Below are 22002 nucleotides of genomic sequence, written 5' to 3'. Positions count from 1 at the left end.
AAACATACAAAAAATTGCTCCTTTGTTCTTTCTAGGAAGACGCATAGTTGCCTTTGTGTTTGTTTTTTGTTAACAGGACTATTTAACCCAGGGTTTCTAAACTGAGTTTCCCCATTTTCAAGAACATGCATGCCATTCTATCCCTGACAAAATAATACTGAATCTAGAAATCAAGTTGGGGATGTAATTTTAAGGCCTCTTGACTTCTGGTGATAACTCTTACCCTTGGTTTTTTTCCCTTTGATAGGGAAACACTCTAATAGAACTTCACCTCCAATTTGTTTTTCTTTTTGATTATACTAGGGAAGAGTGTATATTCTTGGTGTTATATGGTTTATTCTTTCTATATCTGCTAAGCTCAGCAATGACTAAGGGCAATCTAGTTATTCAAATTCATCTCAAGCAGGTAATATAATAAATTGAGAGATGCAACGAGGCATCAATTTTATGCAGAGAGTGCAAAATATCCCCATAAGAAGCACTTTGCCATGTCCTTCTTTGCCACTGCTCAGCTCTCCCAACTGTTCAATCTGTTGCACCACCTCATTGAACTCCTTAGTTAACTGTGGTTTGCCTCACTGTTAAAACTTGGGAGGGTGGGAAGTGGTGGTCTTAAGTAGATTTGTGTTATACTGTAAGAAGTTAGTATTTCACTTAGGGAAATCCTGTGCAGCCTACATTAGCATGAAAGATCCTTATCTGATGGTGTATCCATAATCTGTAAAATATAAGGGGTACTCACAAACGATAAACTATTAGAGCATCAATTACTAAGAACTATATACACAGTCACTAGTGGTTCATGCCTGTAATCCCAGCCACTCTCTGGAGCTTATGTGGTTTGGAGTTCAAATGTATCCCAGACAGGAAAATTAGTGAGACACTTATTAACTTATATAACTTTTAGAATAGTTCTTGACAATTAGTGCTTATAATTGGCAGTGACTGTGACTTATAACCTCATGCATAATGGGCACAGAATTTATCTGTGTTTAAACTGAAAGTAGAGCTGTGGCTCAAGTGGCAAATCATCAGCATTGAGTGAAAAAGCTAAGGGACAGTGACCATGCCCTGAGTTCAAGGCTCAGTACCTCCATAAAACAAATGAAAAGAACTATCATATCCCCCACTACCACCCAGAGACCCTTCTCTTCCATGCAGCACATACATCTGATTTCTTTGTTCAAATTGTATGTTCCTATTTTGTTCTACTTCCCCATGATTTAACATCTCTTTACATTTTGCATCATGTCACTTAGGCTACAGATAAACCAGCAAATGTGGGGACGAAGAACATTGTCCACAAGCAGGGTAGGATGGGCAGAGAGCTGAGCTGGTTGTAGGGTAGAAGACTGGGATGCTGAGAACCTAAAGGACTAAAAGGCTAACAAAAAGGCCTTCTAGTTCCAGAACATGATAGAGGGTGCCAGGAACCCAGAGCTCTCAATATTTACAATCTGTGACTTGACCGAGTTAGTTATTTCACATTTCTGGCTGTCAGTTTTGCTGTTCCCTGAATCTATTTCCTCTTCTATAGTGACAAATTACATTCTCCCTTCCCTTGTAGTCATATGGCTAAGAACAATGGCAGTACAATGAGCTATATTCAGTGCTACCTTCTATATATATAGCTCATGGACATTTCTGTATGTTCTTTTCCTTTCTTCCAGAGGGATACAGGTAAAGCCACATTTCATTGTGCCACCAGGCAATCAGTAGGAGTAGCTGAGCAGAAGAAAGAGCCTGTGGTGTTACAGATACTCTGCTAGAGGAATACACTTTTTGAACCTTGGCTGCAGAGTTTATCTAGCATTATTCTGTGCCTGGGCTTACTCACTTATAACACAGGAATAGACACTGAGCCTACTCCTCACTTGCTAGTGTTTCTATGCAAACTATGGCAGGGCATCAGCACGGTCACACACACTTGGAGATATTGTCGAGGGTATTAACCACACATGTTTCATGGTTATCATTGTGAAACAAACATAACATATTTTTCACCATTTTGTAAGCACCAGAAATTGCACATATTTTGTACATATACACAGACATGTACACACATGGGGCTTGACAGCTACTTGACACTCATTAAATAACTGTGTTTATCATTTCTTTAAAAATATAAACATGTATAATGTTTGAATATCCTCAAACAAAGCTTCAACTGTTACAGTTAGATCTAGTATAAAAATGTGCCCTAGATGCAAAGTTAGCCATGAGGAAATACTGGAGTGGCTTTGACCCTGAAGAACCCACATGAGTCCGTCTTGTAAGATTCCAATTTCTAGTTAATTGGAAAGATAGAGCAGGGAGGTCTCTTTTAGAAACCTCGATGATTAGTTTTTTCAAACTTGAGCTGGAGATGAGGGCATTTGGAGAGAAATCTGAAGTGTGAAAACAGTTCTCCTCATTAGGACATTCTAGAAAATGTAAAAAGTTCTCTCTCCTCTCAGCTGTAGAATTTATGTTGTCAGAGACCAAGCTTGAAACAGATGGGGAGAGGTATTTATGGTGTTCCTCTTTAGAATCTACCAAATGAGGAGGATAAAGCCAATTTAAATTATGGCTTTGACACTTTTTAGCTTTTAGTGAAGTCAAAGGTACTGATGAAGAAGGGTAGAAGTTGGTGTTTGCAGCACAGCTACTAGGAGGGAATCAGCATTTTGGGGTCTGAATGGGGATGAGTAATGGCAAATGGATGTGACTGTACATATTTCTGATCACATAGAAACACTGATCACATAAAGGTGCCAGTGGCTCATACCTACAATCCCAGCTACTCAGGAAGCTGAGATCTGAGGATCACAGTTCATAGCCAGCCTGGGCAGGAATGTCCTTGAGACTCTTATCTCTGATTAGCCACAAGATGCCAGAAGAGGAACTATAGCTGAGTGGTAGAGCACCTGGACACACACACACACACACACACACACACACACACACACACACACACACACAAAGGATCCTCTGTACTGTCAGGAGCCACACACACACACACACACACACACACACACACACACACACACACACACACACACACACACACACACACACACACACACACACACACACACACACACACACACACACACACACACACACACACACACACACAGAGGATCCTCTGTACTGTCAGGAGCCTCAGTGAATAATTCTGCTCACCTCATAGCAATGAACAGATCCAATGAATACTTTCCCAATGTCAAGCAATTCAAAGTTGAAGTGAATCTTAGGTCCTATTCCTTCACCTCTGATTCGGAGAGGCAAGCGGATTTCTCGGCCTACAGAAACAATTGAGATTTTATTATCCCATATTATCCACAATCTGTCACTGAGGTAAACAATCAAGATTTCTGTACTGAGGAAACTGTAATATAACCAATGCTGAAGACTTATCTTACTTTTAGAAACAGGAATAAGTAATACTGTAATTTTTTTTACCTGTAAGGAGTGGTCTATATTGCAATTTAGCCTGACATTTTAGCAGCAAAAAGATTAAAAAATTTAATCACAGAAAGACAAATCACTGCATAGTCTCCCTAACATGCTGATCTCATAAAAGCAGAGGGTAGAATATAACAGAAGCTGGAAAGGTTGTGAGAAGGAAAGATAGAGACAGGGTTAGCTTAGTGGTAAAATGCCTGGCTCATATGCACAAAGTCCTGGGTGCAAACCCTAACACTATCTCCCTTACACCAACACAGATAAAAAGGGGATTTAATTCTAATATCTCATAGTAAAATAGGTTTGGAGTACTTGGAGTTAACAATAATTTATTGTATATTTCAAAGTAGCAAGAGGATTTTGATGGTTCCTAACACAAAGAAATGATTAGTGTTTAAAGTGATAGATATATTATTGTCCCCAATTTGATCATTACACATCGTTTAGGTATATGAAAATATCAGAACCTTGCCGGGCACCAGTGGCTCAAGCCATTTTTGATGTGTCCGTATGTGCATACAATGTGTTTTGATTAGATTCTTCATACCGCTTCCCCTTTTCCCAAGCTAATCTCAACAAGCTACATAGTTCCATTTTCACACATGTACCACACATACACATACTATTTCACATGTGTGCACATCCTAGTACCCTCCCCTTCTAGACAAGACATATATCACCTTCCTAACAGCCATTTTTCAGATGTATGTTAATTGCTCAAGGGGATCCACCATATTGAATACATGCATATACTGTACTTTAATACTTATGCTCCCACAGATGTATATACCGCCATGCCAAGCTTGTTAGTAGGAGACAGGGATTTCATTAGCTTTTCACTGGGTCTGGCTTCCTACTCGGATGCCCTTGATCTCTGCCTCCAAAGTCTCTGGGATTATAAGTGTGAGCCACCTTGCTCAGCATCTGATTGTGACTAATAAAAATTACTTTTAAAATTCTGTCTGACAATTCTATTATTTAGATAATTCTGAGTCTTAACTGTTTAACTTGGTTTTCTGTCAGATTATCTTATTCCCTCATATTCTGGTGGTTTATTGATTGAATGATGGTCTAGGTACATGAAATTCATAGAGATAATTGAAACCCTTAAAAGATAACTTCCTGTAGCTTCTGGCTGTTGACTAGAGGATACTTATAATCTCAGAAAAACCTAATTTAACTGTCCTCAGCTAAGATTGTGATTACAGAATTAAGCCCTGAAGCAAATCACTTGAGTATCTATTTTCTTAATTCTCCCTAAAAGGGCTTAGAGATTCTAGGTATAAAAGAGAAGAGCTATTTCCCCACAATCAATAAACACCTCCTTCTCTTCTGGTACTTTAGTGGAGAAGTGTCTTAATCAAATCAAGTGAAAAAGTGATTCAAAGCTGGTTTTCAGGCTTTGTGAGGGCTAGACTACTTCCAGTTCCTACTGGATCCCAGTCTAATACCTGAAGTTGTCAAGACCATTTCTCCTTGGAAACCCCATGAACATCATGGCTCTCCAAGTCTGATGGCGATTTCTATCTTTTGGATCTTGGCCCCATAATTTTGCACTCTCCTGACAGTTCTCTTTTCCCTTCAAAAACAGTTTTTAAAAGTATTGTTTTCTTTCTTCCTTCCTTCCTTCCTTTCTTTCTTTCTTTCTCTTTTGTCGGTTGTGGGGCTTGAACTCTGGGCTTGGACGCTGTCCCTCAGCTCTTCAGCTCAAGGCAAGCACTCTACCACTTGAGCTACAGCACCACTTCTGATTTTCTGGTGGTTTATTGGAAATAAGGCTTTCCTGCCTGGGCTGGCTTTGAACTGCGATCCTCAGATCTCAGCCTCCTGAGTAACTAGGATTACAGGCGTGAGCCACTGGTACCCGGCTTGCCTGGCTTTTCTAGTTGTTCTTCTGCAGAGAGATAGAGTTGACCCAAACCAACCATCCCACCATTATTAGAAGCAGAATTTTCAAAACAAACTCATACACATTTGACATTTTGGTAGCTGTAACCATATTGTCCTCTAGAATGGCTGTACAAACAGCTGTACTAACCACACTTGGAACATCTAAGTGATAGTTCTAATTTATTTCCATCATTATAATTTCTTATGATATTTTATATATCATTGTCTTTTGTATCCTTAGTACTTTCTTCCCAGGACTACTGTCCTTCTGTCCCCTCTAGTGTTTGTCAACACAGTGGTCATTATGTAAGTATTACTTTGAGAAATCCTAACAGTATTTGGGATTGCTGATTTAGTCAGAGTGTCCCCCACTCCATCTGGTCCCCAGAGAAGAGATTCCTCTAAAAATCAGATATTTATGGTAACAATATTATACAATTCAAGTAAAACTTTCCGAGGGCTCCAATGTTGTCACCATAATCTATTATTTATACTTCTAATCAAGGCAATAACTTGTATTCTTTGGTTAAAAGGGATGGATTTTGATTCAACATTCAGAATGGCAAAGAAAGAGAACTGCAAATATATCATGGAGTAAACTATCAGACTATTTACAGCAGTCAGGCCTAAAACTTTCCCCATCTGTTATCTTGACTTCTTTCCTAAAACGAAAAATGAAGTACTATAATAAAGCATGGTTTATGTTTCTTGGGCATTACTAATTACTTCATAAGAGTTGGTCTTATTTGTAGTTAACCACTTCCCTCACCCAGAATAGAAGATAACCACAAGTAATTCTAGCTTTGCATTTCTAAGGGGTCACATAAATTTTTGGTCATATCATAAATATTAATTTTCCATAAGATTTTCTAAGCAGATTATTTTCTTATCTTGACAAAAGATACCAAATGTGAAGGCACTAGCAACTTTCAGGACAGGTTCTTCATTAAAGGACAACATACTGTGTTTTTTAATCCAGAGGTTTTTCTCAAAAGCAGCAGAAAGACACACTACAGAATTTCTTTAATGAACCTAAAAATTCCTGACTACAACAGAGTCCATTGCATTAAATACCAGAAAATTGCAGCCATGGGTACTTGAAAACTTGCCATCTATTATGGTCTAGTTATTTGTCTCCTCCAGCCTCCACGTCCTCAGATTCTTTGGTTGAAATCTTAATTCCCAAGGTGAAGAAATTAAGAAGTGATGCATCTGGAAGACGATTTAGGTAATAGAGCAGAGCCCTAATGAGTGGGACTAATGTCTTATAAAAGAGGCACTAGGAAGCTTGTTTGCACCTTCCACCAGGTACAAAGGACTCAGCAGAAAGGTGCTATGTTGAATATGTGTTGACTATATCAAGAACTGCTATAAATCAGCTGGACAAAGACAACACCAAACCTTAGAAAAATGGGCCCACATGAGTGTCCAAAGATGAGTGGTCAGACAATACATGTTATTTTCACTAACATAACAAAGTTCATAACTGCAGTTTTATTTCAAGTGCTCTTGAGGGGGAAACTTAAAAGTTGATCGGTCCTGAGTGCAGTCAAGATTACAGAAAAATGTCAGGGGTACTCATCTCTTGCAGGTAGGAAAATAAACTGGCACAACCCTGTGGAGAGATTAGCCAGTCACCTGAGTGTGTGTATCGTGTATGTCTCAGAGATGTTACTTTGAGGAGTATATCCTAGAAAAACTGACATTGTGTTCCTGGAGATTATTCTTATGCCAGTTTGGGGTATTGAATTTAGAGCCTCCTACTCACTCAGCTTTCTGGCTCCCTATCACTTCAGTCCTATCTCCAGCCTTTATTGCTGGTTAACTAGGATAGAATATTGAAGACCTTCCTGCCCATCTGGCTTTGAAATACAATCCTCTAGATGTCAGCCTCCTGAGTAGCTAGGATTACAGGCACAAGCCACTGGCATCTGGCTTTAAGAGCATGATTCTTAGATGCATAACAGCATTAATCTGGAAGCAGCACACATGTCTATTGGGAGTGGAACTTTTAAATAGCCCAACAATAGACTATTAATGATTAAATCATAGCCACACGTATGTAATAAGGGAACTTCAGAAAAATATGATAACAAAATTAAAATGCGTATAGTTATGGGGTATTTCTTGTACTTTATCTATATATTATAAAAATTATTTTGCATAAACTCAATATAAACAAGAAATGTAAACAAAGCCTGATTAGGTATAAACTAAAACATTTCACTATATGTTTGCATGCACAAAATTGCTCAATATACCTCAAATCACATGAATTTTCACATGACAACAATAATAATATATCATTTTGTCTAAAGTTGTTATCTAAAAGAAAGCAATACAATAATACATATGTATACACACTTGCCAGCAAAACATTTATGCTTCCTTGAGCTGCAATATTAAAACAGTGTGTACCACAGCCCAGTTTCTGCTGTTCTGAGAAAGCAGATTTGCATCCTGAGTCTTCATTTAAAACCTGTTGCACATTGCCAGTACATCTTCCCACATTTCCCCTGATGGTTTAAATCCTCTGTGGGTCACAGAATTTGTTTTCACCAGGTACCTAGAGCAACCACCAACCCGGGACCAATTTAGGTAGCATTTTTAGAAACTTCAACACATCATTGTTTATATTATGGTTCATGTTCACAGCAGTATAGAAAGAAAATACAGCTTCTTTACTTGTTAGTATACTACTAATATAGTAGTATACTATTTTAGTATATGTATTACTAATATACTATTAATAAGCTTATAGATAATTTATGTATTGTAAATGTTTGGTGTCATAGAGAAATAGTTGACGAGTTGTTATATAGATGTTTTTAAACACTTTAGGAAAAACTAGATAAAGGGTTTGGGTTTTGTTTTGTTTTGAGTACTGGCTTTCAATTTAGTTGGGGTCTTGTGCTTGCTAAGTAGGTGCTCTGCTACTTGAGCCACACCTCCAACTCTTTATGTTATTATTATTTTTCAAATAAGGTCTAGTTTTGGCTTGGGCTGGCCTGGACAGTGATCCTCCTATTTGCTCCCATGTAGATGGCATGTAACAGGCATGCACCACCATACCTAGCTTTTTATTGGTTGAGATGGGGGTCTTCTGTTTTTTTTGTGTGTGTGTGCATGGACTAGTGTATAATCTTCTAGGTATAGTTTTTGGATGGGCTGGGAACTTAATTATTTCTTTTAGTTACAATGGTGGACTATAGGTCATACCATTCCACATGAGATATATCTTTAAGGGATAGAGAGGTACAAGGTATGCATAATACAGGACTCAAGTCTTAGAATTCATGACTCCTGTAGACAATTTACTAAGTTTTCCAAGCTTTAGCTTCCTCATTTATAAAATAAAGACATCATCTGCCCTACCCAACTGAACTACTGAGAAGCTCAATGAGATCAGTATGTTCAAGATTTGGTGCTTAGATACAAATGTTCAAATATATATGCTTAAGTGTTATGTAAACTGGATTCATGACTTTCAGTGGAGAAAGATGGGCTGTGCAGTAGAAGGAGCTAAAACAACTGGACATCCATAAGATCTATGATAGGCTACATGATGGGCTGCAGGAGTCCATGTTTCAAATCCTAGGTCTATGAATATTACTGTATGTCGCAAAAGGATGAGTATTATATTACATATCAAAAGATGTGTTGAAAGTAAAAGAATTCCAGATGGCAAGATTATTCTGGATTATATTAATTACTATAGCTTTGAATGCCTCTTGAAATCAAGTAATAGTAGCTCTCCAATTATACTCTTTTTCCAAAGTTGTCTTTTGCATTTCCATTAGAATTTTAGAATTAACTTATCAAATTCTATTTTAATAAGCTATTTAGGTATTGATTTTGGTTGCATTAAATACATTTTAACAATATTGAGTTTGTCAACTTATGGCAAATGTATAGTTGTCCACATATTTGGGTCTTTAATCTCTCTCATTGTCTGAGTAGTTTGTGCCACAATGCCTAGCTTCTAAGACTTTTCCCTCTCCATCTTCCTCTTTCTCTAACAGTACTGGGATTTTTAACTCAGTGCTTTGAACTTCCTAGGTAAGTTCTCTACCATTTGAGTCATGCTGCCAGCCCTTTTTACTTTAGGTTATTTTTCAGGTATTTTTCAGAATTTTCACACTTTTTGCCTGGGATTACAATCCTTCTACCTTTGCATCTTGCATAAGTCAACCACAAGCTTTGTTTGTTGAGACAAAAAGCTTGTTAATCTTTTACTCAGGCTAGCCTCAAACTTCCCGTGATCCTCCTGATCTCTGCCTCCCATAGCTGGGATTACAGGCTACTACATCCATCTGAAATACTACACATTTTTTAATTGCTAATGTAAATTATATTGCTTTGGAATTTTTTAATTTCTTATTTTTACTGTATGTTGAAGAAATATAATCTATCCCTTTCCATGTCAACCTTGTATGCTGAAAAACTTCTAGAATTGCTTCTTAGTCCTCATTTAAAATGAATATTCTCCAGTACCATTTCCACAGAGTTTGCTTCAATAAAACATAAGTGAAACCCAAGTGCCTACATTTTTAATGAGCAGCTAGTTTGATTCTGATGCAGAGTCTCTAAGGACATCATTTAAACATACAAAAACTTCTAACATTAACTTCTGACAACATGGTCGAGTTAGTTGACTTGGTCTATTCTTCCACCCCAAATACAAAAAGAAAAAAAATGACTAAAAACATAGTAAGTATATATTTTAATGTGTATCCAAACTCAAAAAAAGGAAAATACCAGGTACTAGACGTAAAAAGGGAACTCAGCATAATAAACTAGCAAATTTCCCCAAAGAAAAGCAGAGACTTATAGAGCCTATGGTCTACTGGCACCAGTGTTACTCTCTCATGAAGGGGACATAGGCTTTGTTTTCTATTTGGAATGGAGAATTAAACTCTGCATAAATCCAGGAGCCTAGAAAGTTTTTTTCTTAAGCCTATATATTGGTCTATGGAAGTAATAATGAGGCTCATCTTTTAGCTAGTACTCCACATGGGGCAGAAGCTCCTAGTACCAAAGTCTCATGCTGTACGGGGAGCAAGAATCAGAACAAAAATTACAGAACCCTTAGCAGAAGACATTAAAAATGATTCACCTAAGGAAATATTTTCACAGTGTAGTTGCCAGGCTAAAATAAATTCATAATACAAATACTTAAAGGACCAATCCAGTATGAGGAAAACCAGTGGCTACCATGAACATGAGCACCAGAAGAGTTGAAATTCCTAGAGAAACTCTAGTAGGTTTTCTAATAATCTTTGAAGACATAAATAACAAAATACAAACTATAATTAAGGAATTAAAATAGGTATTTATTCAAACTACATATATGATTTCTAAAATGGAAAAACTAAGTCAATTAAATTAAAAACTGAATGGATAGATGACTTGATGAGCAGATATAGCTTAAGAATTAGTTAAGTAGAAAAAAGGACTCAGAAAAAGCACCTAGGAGCCATACAGACATAAAGATACAGGAAATATAAAGAAGAGGTTAACATACATGATGATTCCAAGGGAAAGACATACATACATATACATATACGTATATGTATGTAACAAACAAACATATACATATATGTATGTATATACACATATACACACGTTTGTTTATTGTTTTTTTTGTCAGTTGTAGGGCTTAAACTCTAGGCCTGGGCATTGTCCCTGAGCTCTTCAACTCAAGGCAAGCACTCTACCACTTGAACCATGGCGCCACTTCCGGTTTTCTGGTGGTTAATTGGAGATAAGAGTCTCAAGGACTTTCCTGTCAAGCGTGACTTTGAACCTTAGTCCTCAGATCTCAGACTCCTGAGTAGCTAGGATTACAGGCATGAGCCACTGGTGCCTCATGTTATACACACACACACACACACACACACACACACACACACACATGTTATACAAAAGAACTAGAAAAGTGACATGAGAAGAAAACAACACTAAGATATAAAATCATCGAGGATCTTCCAGAATTGATGAAAATCACTTAGTCTCAAGAAACATATCAAATATCATGCAGAATAAAGGGAAATACATCACAATGAAACTATAGGATATCAAAGCATAAAGCATATTTTAATACTGAGGGAAAAGAGACAGTTAATATAAATGGTAATTTGACTTCCAGTTTCTGATCTCAACAATTTAGGCCATTGTCTATGTGGTAAGAAAGTAGGCAGCCACAGAAAGGCCACAGACGGGGGTCAGCAAATAGCTAACGAGCAGGATAAACAGAAACATTACAAGTGTGTAAGGTAAGCTATTACCTAGGAAGAAGGGCAAGAGAAGAAAGAATCTCTACATGTATTTGCTCCTATGTACCATCTAGATCTCAAATCAAAGAAAAGCAAAGTCAAAGAAGGGAAGGATCTTTCTTATCTGCCCACAATTTTTTTTTCCTAGTGACCTCAGACAGGCACTTTCAGCAACTGGTTGAAGATAAAATGAATCCTTCCCATGTCTTCTAAGAGACACAGAGAATTACATGGAATTTACAGGAAAGATAATATGGAATTACTATGTAAACAAAGCCTTTCTTGGCATCTGTATCTTTTAATAAACCACTAACAAAATAAGGAAGAATTATTATGCAGATGGAAAACTGCCTGATTCAGTTTACCTAGGATATAAATTCTGTGGTAGAACTCAGCATTACAAATGAAACAACAGATGAATACCCTGGTTGTGTAATGTTTGGGAAACCTCTGGAAGGCAGCTAAACCCCTGGAGTATGGCCAAACCCAGTGCCCCTGGAAAGTGGGAGGTGGGAGGGAGGCCCCACTATCCTGTTGTAGAGGCCCTGCTGTACACTAACATTGTCTCCAGATCCATTAAGAAGTCTGTAAGTATAGGAATAGGCAGGTCAACTCCCAAACTCCCAAGTCCATCCTGCATTCATCCTGAAGCTATCCTGAGAACCACACATTCATATACAAGGCCCTAGAATAGACCAAGTCAGGATTCATCCACTCATTCATTCACCTTTAAGCTACTTGATTACTCACGGAATCAATATTTATTGAATAAGTTTTATGTTCTTGGTGCTAGCAGTACATAAAAAATGGCTGTAAAGAATGTCAGAAAAAAAAGCTGAAGTTCTTGCAAGTAATTGGCAAGGGCTAGTTTAGTACTTGATTCTACTTCATCTGATTACAAAACAGGGAGGGGGAGCAAAGCTGGATATAGTGATTCATGCTTGCAATCCCAGATACTTGGAAGGCAGATAGAGAAGGGTGGCAGTTTGAGGTCAGCCCAGGCAAACAGTAAGACTTGATCTCAAAAACAGTAGATACAGTGGCACATAGTTGTAATCTCAGCTACCCAGGAGGCAGAGGTAGGAGGATTGTGGCTGATGGCCAGCCCTGATAAAATTAGCTGAAAACCCTATCTGAAAAATGAACTCAAAGCAGAAGTACTTGGGGCATGGCTCAATCCTTGGTACTACAAAAATAATAAGAAACATAGAAAAAGAAAACATAACTATTTCAAGTTTTTGAGTAGTAAATATTTGTGCCAAAGTTCCATGATTCAAGATGCCCTAAAGTCAATTGCAAAATGTTTTCTGGAATCTATACAATATAGGCAAGGAAAGTCTTATCTATAAAGGGGACAAATTTAAGTTAAAGAGTAACTTGAAGAGAAAATTTCCAGCATGTGTAAGCAATAGCAGTGGAATACCAAGTAGTCTACTTAAGTTCAGGGAGGTGGCTCTCAACATCTGGGGAGATTCCACCCAATCCTTGGCCACGGCTGTGCTGGTAGCTGGGGAGTAGTGCTTAGTGTTTTTTGACCAAAAAACATCAGTCTTTCTCCAAGCACCCTATTGAATAATTTTGGATTCTATTTAATGCCTTTTATTATGGTTTGTATGATTAAAATCTTATTCTTTGACACCGGATCTTTCAGGACTAGTTTTAGATTATTAAATTTTAGAGAAGAGTAAGATAAAAAAAATTGAGGAAAAACTATCAAAGAAGTAATCAAACTGAATTTCTCAGAGTTGAAGTAATATATGAGTAATCAGACTCAAATGGGCTACAGTGAGCCGGAAAAAATCCCATTCCTGCATAGGGCTTCATCCCACTTCAGAACTCAAGTGCAAAAAAGAAGACTGAAAACATTCTGAGAGTCTTGAGAAAGCCCTTGAGTAGACCAAGAAGGAAAAGATGAGATAGGGTACACATGGAAATGCATTTTTTAATTCTTGGATAACAGCTCTTTTGTAGACATAGAATCTGAACTACAATAAGAAGATGGTAGGCTCTGAGAAAAATATCTTCATAGAGAAGACAATGAATTGTAGATTAGACAGGAGTGAAAAAACAAACATCTAAAAAATATAAGGAAAGGAAAGTATAAGTCAATTATGTATAAGTCAATTATGAAGCAAATGAACACAAAGCACACTTGTAAGTAAAGGAAGGTAATCTACTGGTATAGACTTTAAGGATATTGTTTGAGTGACTCAGGGTCAGAACTTTGGATCAACTCAGGATAAAATGTGATCCCAGAATATCTGGCTTTTTGGTGAGTAATATGTATGTAAATTGAAGCCTTAACTATGATCATCAATGATGATCTTGAAGGATAACTCACCGAAGGCAGAAAGAATGGTTACCAATGTATTTATATGTCAAGAGGTATTATAAAGTTTAAGGAATAAATTCCAAGTATATTATTTAAGGGAAATTAGGTTCAAGTATGTTATTTAAGATTATATTAAAACTCATAAAATATAGAATAAAAATGATTGGATCACCAAAGGCCATGGTGGAGGGATGAGGTACCTCCCAAGGGGCATATGGAGGAAATCATATGGTGTTAGAGATTTTCTGTGTCTTGATTTTGGTGGTTGTGACTGTTCCACTTTGTCCAAATTCATAGAACCATACTCTGAAAATAGCTGAGTTTTACTGCAGTAAATTATAACTCAATAAACCCGGGCAGGGGAAGAAAAGATATAAGTAAGCTAATATCTTCATCTTTCACACTGAGGATTAGGGAAAGTGTGGGGTTAATAAATCAGCAAATAGCAACATAAGTATTGAGTTAGCAAGGGAAATCACCATCCCAAGAAAAGAACTACAAGTGCTTCTTAGAAGCAGTGAGGGAGAAATAGACTATTGAGCTTTGCAATTTACTTTCTACATAGTTTACTTATATATCAGCACTGACATTTTTAAAGATTCTGAAACATGTTTAGAGGACAGAAGAGTTTCCAGAGAACAAAGAACTTCCTTAGATCTCTTACCTAACAATGGTCTTGTGTATATGTGTGCATGTGTGTGTGTGAGTATGTGTGTATGTGTGATAGCAATGGGGTTTGAACTCAGTGCCTCACACCCTCCTCTCCTTTAGCTTTTTCACTTCTAGACTGGTGCTCTACCACTTGAGCCACTCTCTACTTCCAATTTTTTGCTGGTTAATTAAAGATAAGAGTTTGATGAGCTTTCCTTCAAACAAGGATCCTCAGCTCTCAGGCTCCTGAGTAGCTAGGATTACAGGCATGGGTCATCAGCACCTTGTTCAACCATGTTCTTCATAGCAAGAATCCAATGAAGATTACATGTGGTACTCTGGTAGAATGCTCTCAAACCTTCTTCTGGCTGGAAAGGTTCTTTCAGCCTTTCTAGAGTTTCAGGACTTTGACCTTGTGAAGTCACTAGATGATCATTTCATTCTGTTCTTTAATTCAGTTTGCTTGATATTATTAAGTATACATATTATTTAGACCCAAGGTACATAGTTTGGTCCTCATATCATAATTAGGGGTGTTGTTCATTGTTTTCTTACCACATCCTACTGGGGGATCAATCACAGATAATTAAACACTGCTGGCATTAGACAAAATAGTACTCATAAGATCCATCAATAGGTTTTTAAAAAATCTGAATTGGTTATTACAGTGATGATTGCCAGATGGTGCATCTTAATGAAGTGAATTCACAGATTCCTTCTTGTTCCACACATGATAATCTATTAGCAGCATTATTTGATCTGAACTTAGTGGGAGTCCCTCCATTGGCCTCAGTGTATGCTGACATGTCCCCATCATTCTCTGAGCATTCTTTAATTTCTGGAACCAGAGGAAGTCCCAGGCTCACCTTGTTCATTCTCCGCCTCAGTCCTGGAGTCAGTTCCTTTCAGTCATCCAAAGCTTGGCAACCAGTAGCTTCCCTTTGGGTGACTGATATGTACATGACTAGGCTTCCACGATTGCTCAATGAGCGTAAGTTGGAAACACATATATGCACACACCTATTTACATATGCATTTTATTTGCAGGTCAGTCTAACTATATTTATATCAAGTTTATAATGGTCACTCCAATTCCATCTTAACTTCAAAGTATTTATGTCGCTTTCCCCCTTTCTCTAAGAGTATCTCCTTGCTCTAAGAGTGAAACATACAGGTCCCATCATCTCCAATTTTATATTTACTTTTTCACATAATTCCTTCAGTTTCCCCTTGCCACCAGGCTGCCAGTCTATTTGTGGTTTTAAGCCTCTCCCAGGCTGCCTTCTCTTCCTGCTTGACATGCATTATTTTGATTAAAAAATTTGGAAGGCAAAAATAGTAGCCAGGTGCTATAAAAGGAATAAAAAATAACACTTTGCACTGTGATAAGTTACCACAAGTAATAGTCTTGCTGTTCTAAGCATCTAACAGGGAACCAAGGTCTATGGTTTTCCTATCACTTTGTCCTACCAATACAACTGTAAGGCACTTTAAAGCTTGATCTGTTCTAGAGAGAAGTAGAACTGAATGTCTTGAATCCAATGTTACTCTACTGATATTGTGTAGTGTTGATGTCCCTAATGTATGTATATACATGTATGTATATGCAAGCAAAACATACATCTTTTCTCTTTCTCTCTCTCATACACACACACACCTACCCACTTTTTGCTCTGATTATTTAGTAGCCCAAATTTACTGTGCACAAGATGTCTCTACCTGAAATGTCGCAGTATACAGTCTGTTGGTACTGCTTGGCTTCCAGAGGGTTAAAATATACTGTGATTTCAGCTGAGGAGTTTGGCCAGACATCACCTTCCTAAACAACAGGAAAGAATAATTTTAAAACAATGAGATTAAAGGAAGGAGCTGCTTTTAAACCATGGTTTAATTTCTTAATTATCTTTTCATTGAATAATCTATATTTAAGGGGTACAGTATGATGTTTTACTGCCTATAGATAGGGAAATGATTACTAAAATCAAGCAAATTAACCTGTCTATATCCTTGTATAATTACCTTTTAGTGTGCAGAGTACACTAAAATACATTATAGCTGCCATACAGTAGATTAAGTCTCTAGGACTTATAAATGCAAATTTGTACTCTCTAGACAGTGTTTCCCATTTTTCCCAACTGCCTAACCTCTGCTATTTCTATTAGCTCTGATTTTTAGATTCTACATATTAAATGAGATTGTGTAGTACAGTATCTAGCTTAATTCACTTAATGTTCTCCAGGTTTATCCACATTGCTGAAAATGTCATAAGGATTCAATTCCAGGACTGCAACAAATGCAAGAAAGCATAGCTTTGTTCAGAAGACAGTACTTATAAGATGGTAAAAGTGTAGAACAAGCTTCAAATATAACTTCAGTTAATTTATGACTACATAATGAATTACTAAGAGAACCAGGATAGACAGGGTACCTTAAAAAAGTGTGTGTAGCCAGTGGACATGTGCCAGTCCACTCCATGTGTGGCCAGACACAGGGACTTAGATAAGGAAAAGGGTCTGGTATAGGCTACTGGGGCTCACAGCTTAATGGAATGGTAAACACAAACACAAACATTTTATAATGTATACAACAAGTAAGGTGCCTATAACAAAATTCTTCAGGGGCCAAAGAGAAGGAAGTATCTGACTTCATTGGTGGAAGTACCATCTTTCTGACCAAGGGAAAGAGACCTTTACTCAACAGCATTGGCCTAAGGTAGAGAAAGGGCCAGATGAGAATGCATCTGACCCATTGCCCCACTGTTGGTTTTAATTCAAATCACCCCAAAGATACAGTCAGGAAACCAAGTTTTGATACTCTAATGCAAAACAGAACCTCATACCAGAATTTCTGTGTTATGTATAAAGATTGTACCAACCATAGAATTTGGTGCTATTTCACTAATTTCTCAAAGCTGCACTAAAAGCACTTGCCTACAAAGGTTTCTTAAGGTCTGACAAAGCCAACAGCCCTGTTTTGCTCTATGTTCAGCACACAATAAGAGTTCCTGAAGAATTTGTCTTACTATGACCTGTGTTACTTTTATGCCATTTAAGTATATTGAGACAAAGTATTGAAAAAGGGGGAGAATGTGTTTTTTCCTATGATTTCTTTTGTAAATAGAGCCAGATGAGTCTAAGTACCAAACAATCCAAAAATCTATAAACAGTCTCACCAGCTCAACAGAAAGCCACAGCAAGACAAGCTGATAAATAAACAGATTGCAAACAATCCCTAATGTATACTCGATCCAGTCTGGCTAGAAATGACCCAACCCCTGGAATAAAGAATTTTTTTAATGACATGCTTTTAAAATTTTTTATTAATAACTGTTTTCATTGTCAAATACTGTACAGAAGGGCTACAATTACATGAGCAAGGTAATGAGTACATTTCTTATTTCTTATCAAGCATTGTTGCTTCCTCCTTTGTTTCCCCTTACCATCTCTGCCCTCCCATTTCCCCCCACCCTCGCGCTGCACCCCCACCCCCAGCCAAAGTTGTAAAGTTCGTTTTTTTGACATAACGCCTTGTACATCTCATTGTTGCAATGGATCCACCTGTATCTCTATTTAAACAATTTGTTTTTTCCTTTCCTTTCCCCAAATTATACCAACATCAAATACAGCGAAAACAGGGGTTATACCATGGGGGAGGGACATACAAAAGCAACAAAGAAATCATCTTATAAACATGTTAGAAACAATAACAAGAAAGAAAAATCATTTCTAAGTCCTTATCTTGGGGTTCATTTCACCTAACATCAACTTATCTGACTGTATCTGCTTGTCTCAGACAGATACTAGTTATTGCAAATAAGGGAAACCATGGGTAAATGACATGCTTTAAAAAACCAACATCAAGCCAGGTGCTGGTAATCCTAGATACTCAGGAGTCTGAGATATGAGAATCGCAGTTCAAAGCCAGCCCAGCTAAGGAAGTCCATGAGACATTTTATTTCCAATAAACTACCCTAACAAGCCAGAAGTGGAGTTGTGGCTCAAGTGGAAGCTTAAGGACAGCACCCAGGCACTGATTTCAAGTCCCAGGAAATTTTTTTTTAAGCCAGGTGCTAGTGGCCCACACCTGTAATTCTGGGTACTTAGGAGGCTGAGATCTGAGGATCACAATTCAGAGGCAGCCCAACCAGAAAAGTCCCTGCAAAACTCTTATCTCCAATTAACCACTCAAAAACCGAAAGTGGCACGATGACTCCAAGTGGTAGAGTGCTAGCCTTGAGCAAAAGAGTTCAGGAACAGTGCCTAGGCCCTGAGAAAAAAACCAACATCAAATAAAAAGAAGAAACACATCTAAAGGCTGGACTTATTTATGAGAGCAATCAGTTTGATCACTGTACTTTTTCAGGCAACATTGTTCCTGATTTCAGAATGATGACACCCAGGCTCTAGGACACAACAGTGAGATCATGTGGATCCTGGGGACTCTTGCATCTCACATTGGCCTGAGAGGATTAAAGTGCCATGAGGGAAGGGCTGCTATACCACCAGCACCTGAACTAGAGGAAGTCCCTAGGTGCTCATTAAATATCTGCTGAATTAGTTGTATCTACTCAGTGTGTACTCTATATAGTTATTATCAAGTATCTATTTATTTTTGTAACCTTTTTCTGCTGTGTTCTCTTCACCTGGAAACCTAAAAGTAATATTTTAGAGCTGAAAGAGACCTTTGAAATCACATAGGGAATAGAAAAGTTCTAAGCACTTTCATTTCTTAGACATTTTACTGTGGTGCTTTTCCAAACCTTGACACAAATATCTGATGAATGGAAAACATGTGGAAGCTTTTGATTAGTGGACTTTTAGTGATACAGAGTTATTAGGAGTATTCATGGCTAAACTGGGTGGAAAGCCAAGCAGACGACATGGCTCATTCATCTACATCTTTAACCAATGATGTATCAGTTTACAGATGCATGTTCCATCTCAGAATTACTACAGGCAGTTTGGTCATTCAGTTTCCTATCTGAGAGGCCATCAAAGCAAGATCACTTGAAGGGCACAGACCCTGCAGAAGGATACTTCTGCCTTTATAGTTAGAAGCAGATAAAAGTTAGACTTCTAATTCTTGATATCAAAAGCTTAAGTAACACTGCCCCAAAAGACATTACTCATTATCTGCCTTATAAAACGATAACCCTCTGTATATCACCTTAATAATAATAATAAATTTAAAAACTCATAGAATTTTCTAGCAAATGAGAGATCAAACCACAGAAACTGCCAATAAGTCTAAAATGATCCTACTATTGCTTCTGTTTTTGAAACATTTCATATTATTTCTCCAATACTAGTGAAATTAACTTTCATATCCCTTACATTTCTGAAAAGATTTCTTTCTTTATTGCTCAGTTCTAACATTTCTGAAAATCAAAACATTCAGATATTCTCCTACTGGCTCCAACATTAATATCCCTTCTTTCTAGTCCTCTGAAACCAACCTAATCATTTAGAACTTCCTCTTGTTCTCTTTTCTTTCTCTGTATGACTGCTCTCCCTTCGTTGACCTTTTTTATTTCTTCAAAGGAGAGCTGTTACATTGATGTAAAAAAATAATCATCAAAATGAGTTTCAGTTGCATTGTAATTATCCTCCTTCTTGGTCTTAATGTTTGATTTTCTCTCAGATCTAATGAGTTAAGTAATTGCATTTCACATATCAATCAAGTGGCCTGCTAGAAGGAATCAACTTTGAACTTTTAAGTCTAAAACTGTTCCTATATTATGGGTTTTGTTCAAATATTAAATATTGCTGGATTTGGAGCTTCATGTTCCCTCTGAACACCAATCAAGCAAGAGATATGATGGCCACTTTTGTGGTTTTCTATGAAACATTAATCATTAGTTCATGATTGGTAATAAATAATCATAAGTATATTGTCCTTTAAAATTGATTGACTTTAAAAACAATTATATTGGTAATGATCAAAGGGGCTTTAAAATCTCCCTCAAAAATGCTAAAAGAGCCAGGCATTGATGATTCATGCCTATAGTCCAATCCCAGCTACTCCGGAGGCTAAGATCTGAGAATAGTGGTTCAAAGCTAGCACAGGCAGAAAAGTCTGTGAAACTCTTATCTTCAATTAACCACCAAAAGGCCAGGAATTGGTGCTGTGGCTCAAAGTGGTAGAGCATTAGCCTTGAGCACAAAAGCTCAGAGACAGCAGCCCAGGACCTAAGTTTGAGCCCCAAGACCAGGACACCCACACAAACACAAAAATCTAAAACAAAAAGCTCTAAACAAAGAAATTGCCTTTCTTTCCTATTACTCATTTTTTTTGGGGGGGGGGTGCGGGGTCCGGTCGTGGGGCCTGAACTCTGGGCCTGGGCACTGTGCACCACTTCTGGCTTTTTTTCTTTTGGCTTATGTGGTGCTGAGGAATCGAACCCAGGGCCTCATGCATGCAAGGCAAGCGCTCTACCACTAAGCCACATTCCAAGCCCCCCTATTACTCATTTCTATCTCTCTCCCCTTCCTCCTTTTTTTCTTCTCTTTTTTTTCTTTTTCCCTCTCTTCTTTACTCCTTTGAAGGATATTTCAGGAAAATCCTGCCAAATCAAAAACTCAAGTGCAAGAATAGAGTTACTTATGCTTTTACTTCTCTTATCTGGAAAGCAATATGTCTCAAAGTTTATAACATGACCCAATTCCCACATTTATTAAAGTAGCTACATGAAATTTCCATCCATAGGAGTGATACAAATGTTTCCCTATTCAATGGTATACTTTCCAATCATAGTCTGGGATCTGTCAAGTGCCTAGAATGTTGTCTAATTCTAAATTATAATTTCACAATTTACTAAGAGCTTTTGTTCTTACCATTGTTCTAAGTGTTTGTATATATTATTTAGTTCCAATCTTAAAGTTGTATGAAGTATTAATTCCAATTTTAAAGATAAGAAATTAGAGACAAAAAGAAGCAAAACATTTTTACCCAAGAGAAAACTAATAAGTGGTAGAGCTAAGATTCTACAGTAATTTTTTTCCCCAGCTTCCCCATCCCTACTACAAATGGATCAAACCTCACCTTTCTCACAATGTCATACAAAAGGCCAGAAGTTTACAATCACTGCAACACAGACTTTGTTTTTCACCAGTTCCTGTCTGGTGAACACAGTGTGATACCCTGGGTGTACATATGTTCAAGTACTTCTGGAAGGTGACTCATAGGAGGTTCTTTCAGAAAATGTAGTCCACAGTAGTATGTCACTACTCTTGAGAAATGCACTAGGATTCTACCCTGGTTGGGCAAAGAGTAAGGCCTAGCCAGTTCACAGCAGGAGAGGGGAATAATGATGCCAAGAGCAACTATAATACCTGATGGATTGCATCATGCTTCACCCAAATGAAGATGTTCTTGGCTACATAAGCAACATTTTCAGATCATTTCCCT

General features: G+C 37.6%; 1 protein-coding gene across 6 annotated transcripts in view; it reads right to left on the bottom strand.

Annotated features, from left to right (window-relative positions):
• Hydin (HYDIN axonemal central pair apparatus protein) overlaps positions 1 to 22002 on the bottom strand; it is a 266122-nt gene that overhangs the window by 163460 nt on the left and 80660 nt on the right. For 4 of the 6 annotated variants that reach the window (XM_070026253.1, XM_070026252.1, XM_070026249.1 and 1 more), the window contains exons 11-12: positions 16315 to 16414; positions 3166 to 3284 (exon numbers count right to left, since the gene is read on the bottom strand). In XM_070026253.1, the coding sequence (XP_069882354.1) occupies positions 3166 to 3284; positions 16315 to 16414 (219 nt within the window). Of the gene's footprint in view, positions 1 to 3165; positions 3285 to 16314; positions 16415 to 22002 lie in introns of those variants that run through there. The other 2 variants (XM_070026250.1, XM_070026251.1) reach the window with 2 other exon arrangements.

This window comes from Dipodomys merriami, unplaced genomic scaffold (genome assembly GCF_024711535.1).
Source record: "Dipodomys merriami isolate MVZ:Mamm:240054 unplaced genomic scaffold, mDipMer1.0.p SCAF_176, whole genome shotgun sequence".
Taxonomy (NCBI): domain Eukaryota; kingdom Metazoa; phylum Chordata; class Mammalia; order Rodentia; family Heteromyidae; genus Dipodomys; species Dipodomys merriami.
This window is presented reverse-complemented; position numbering and strand designations above follow the sequence as displayed.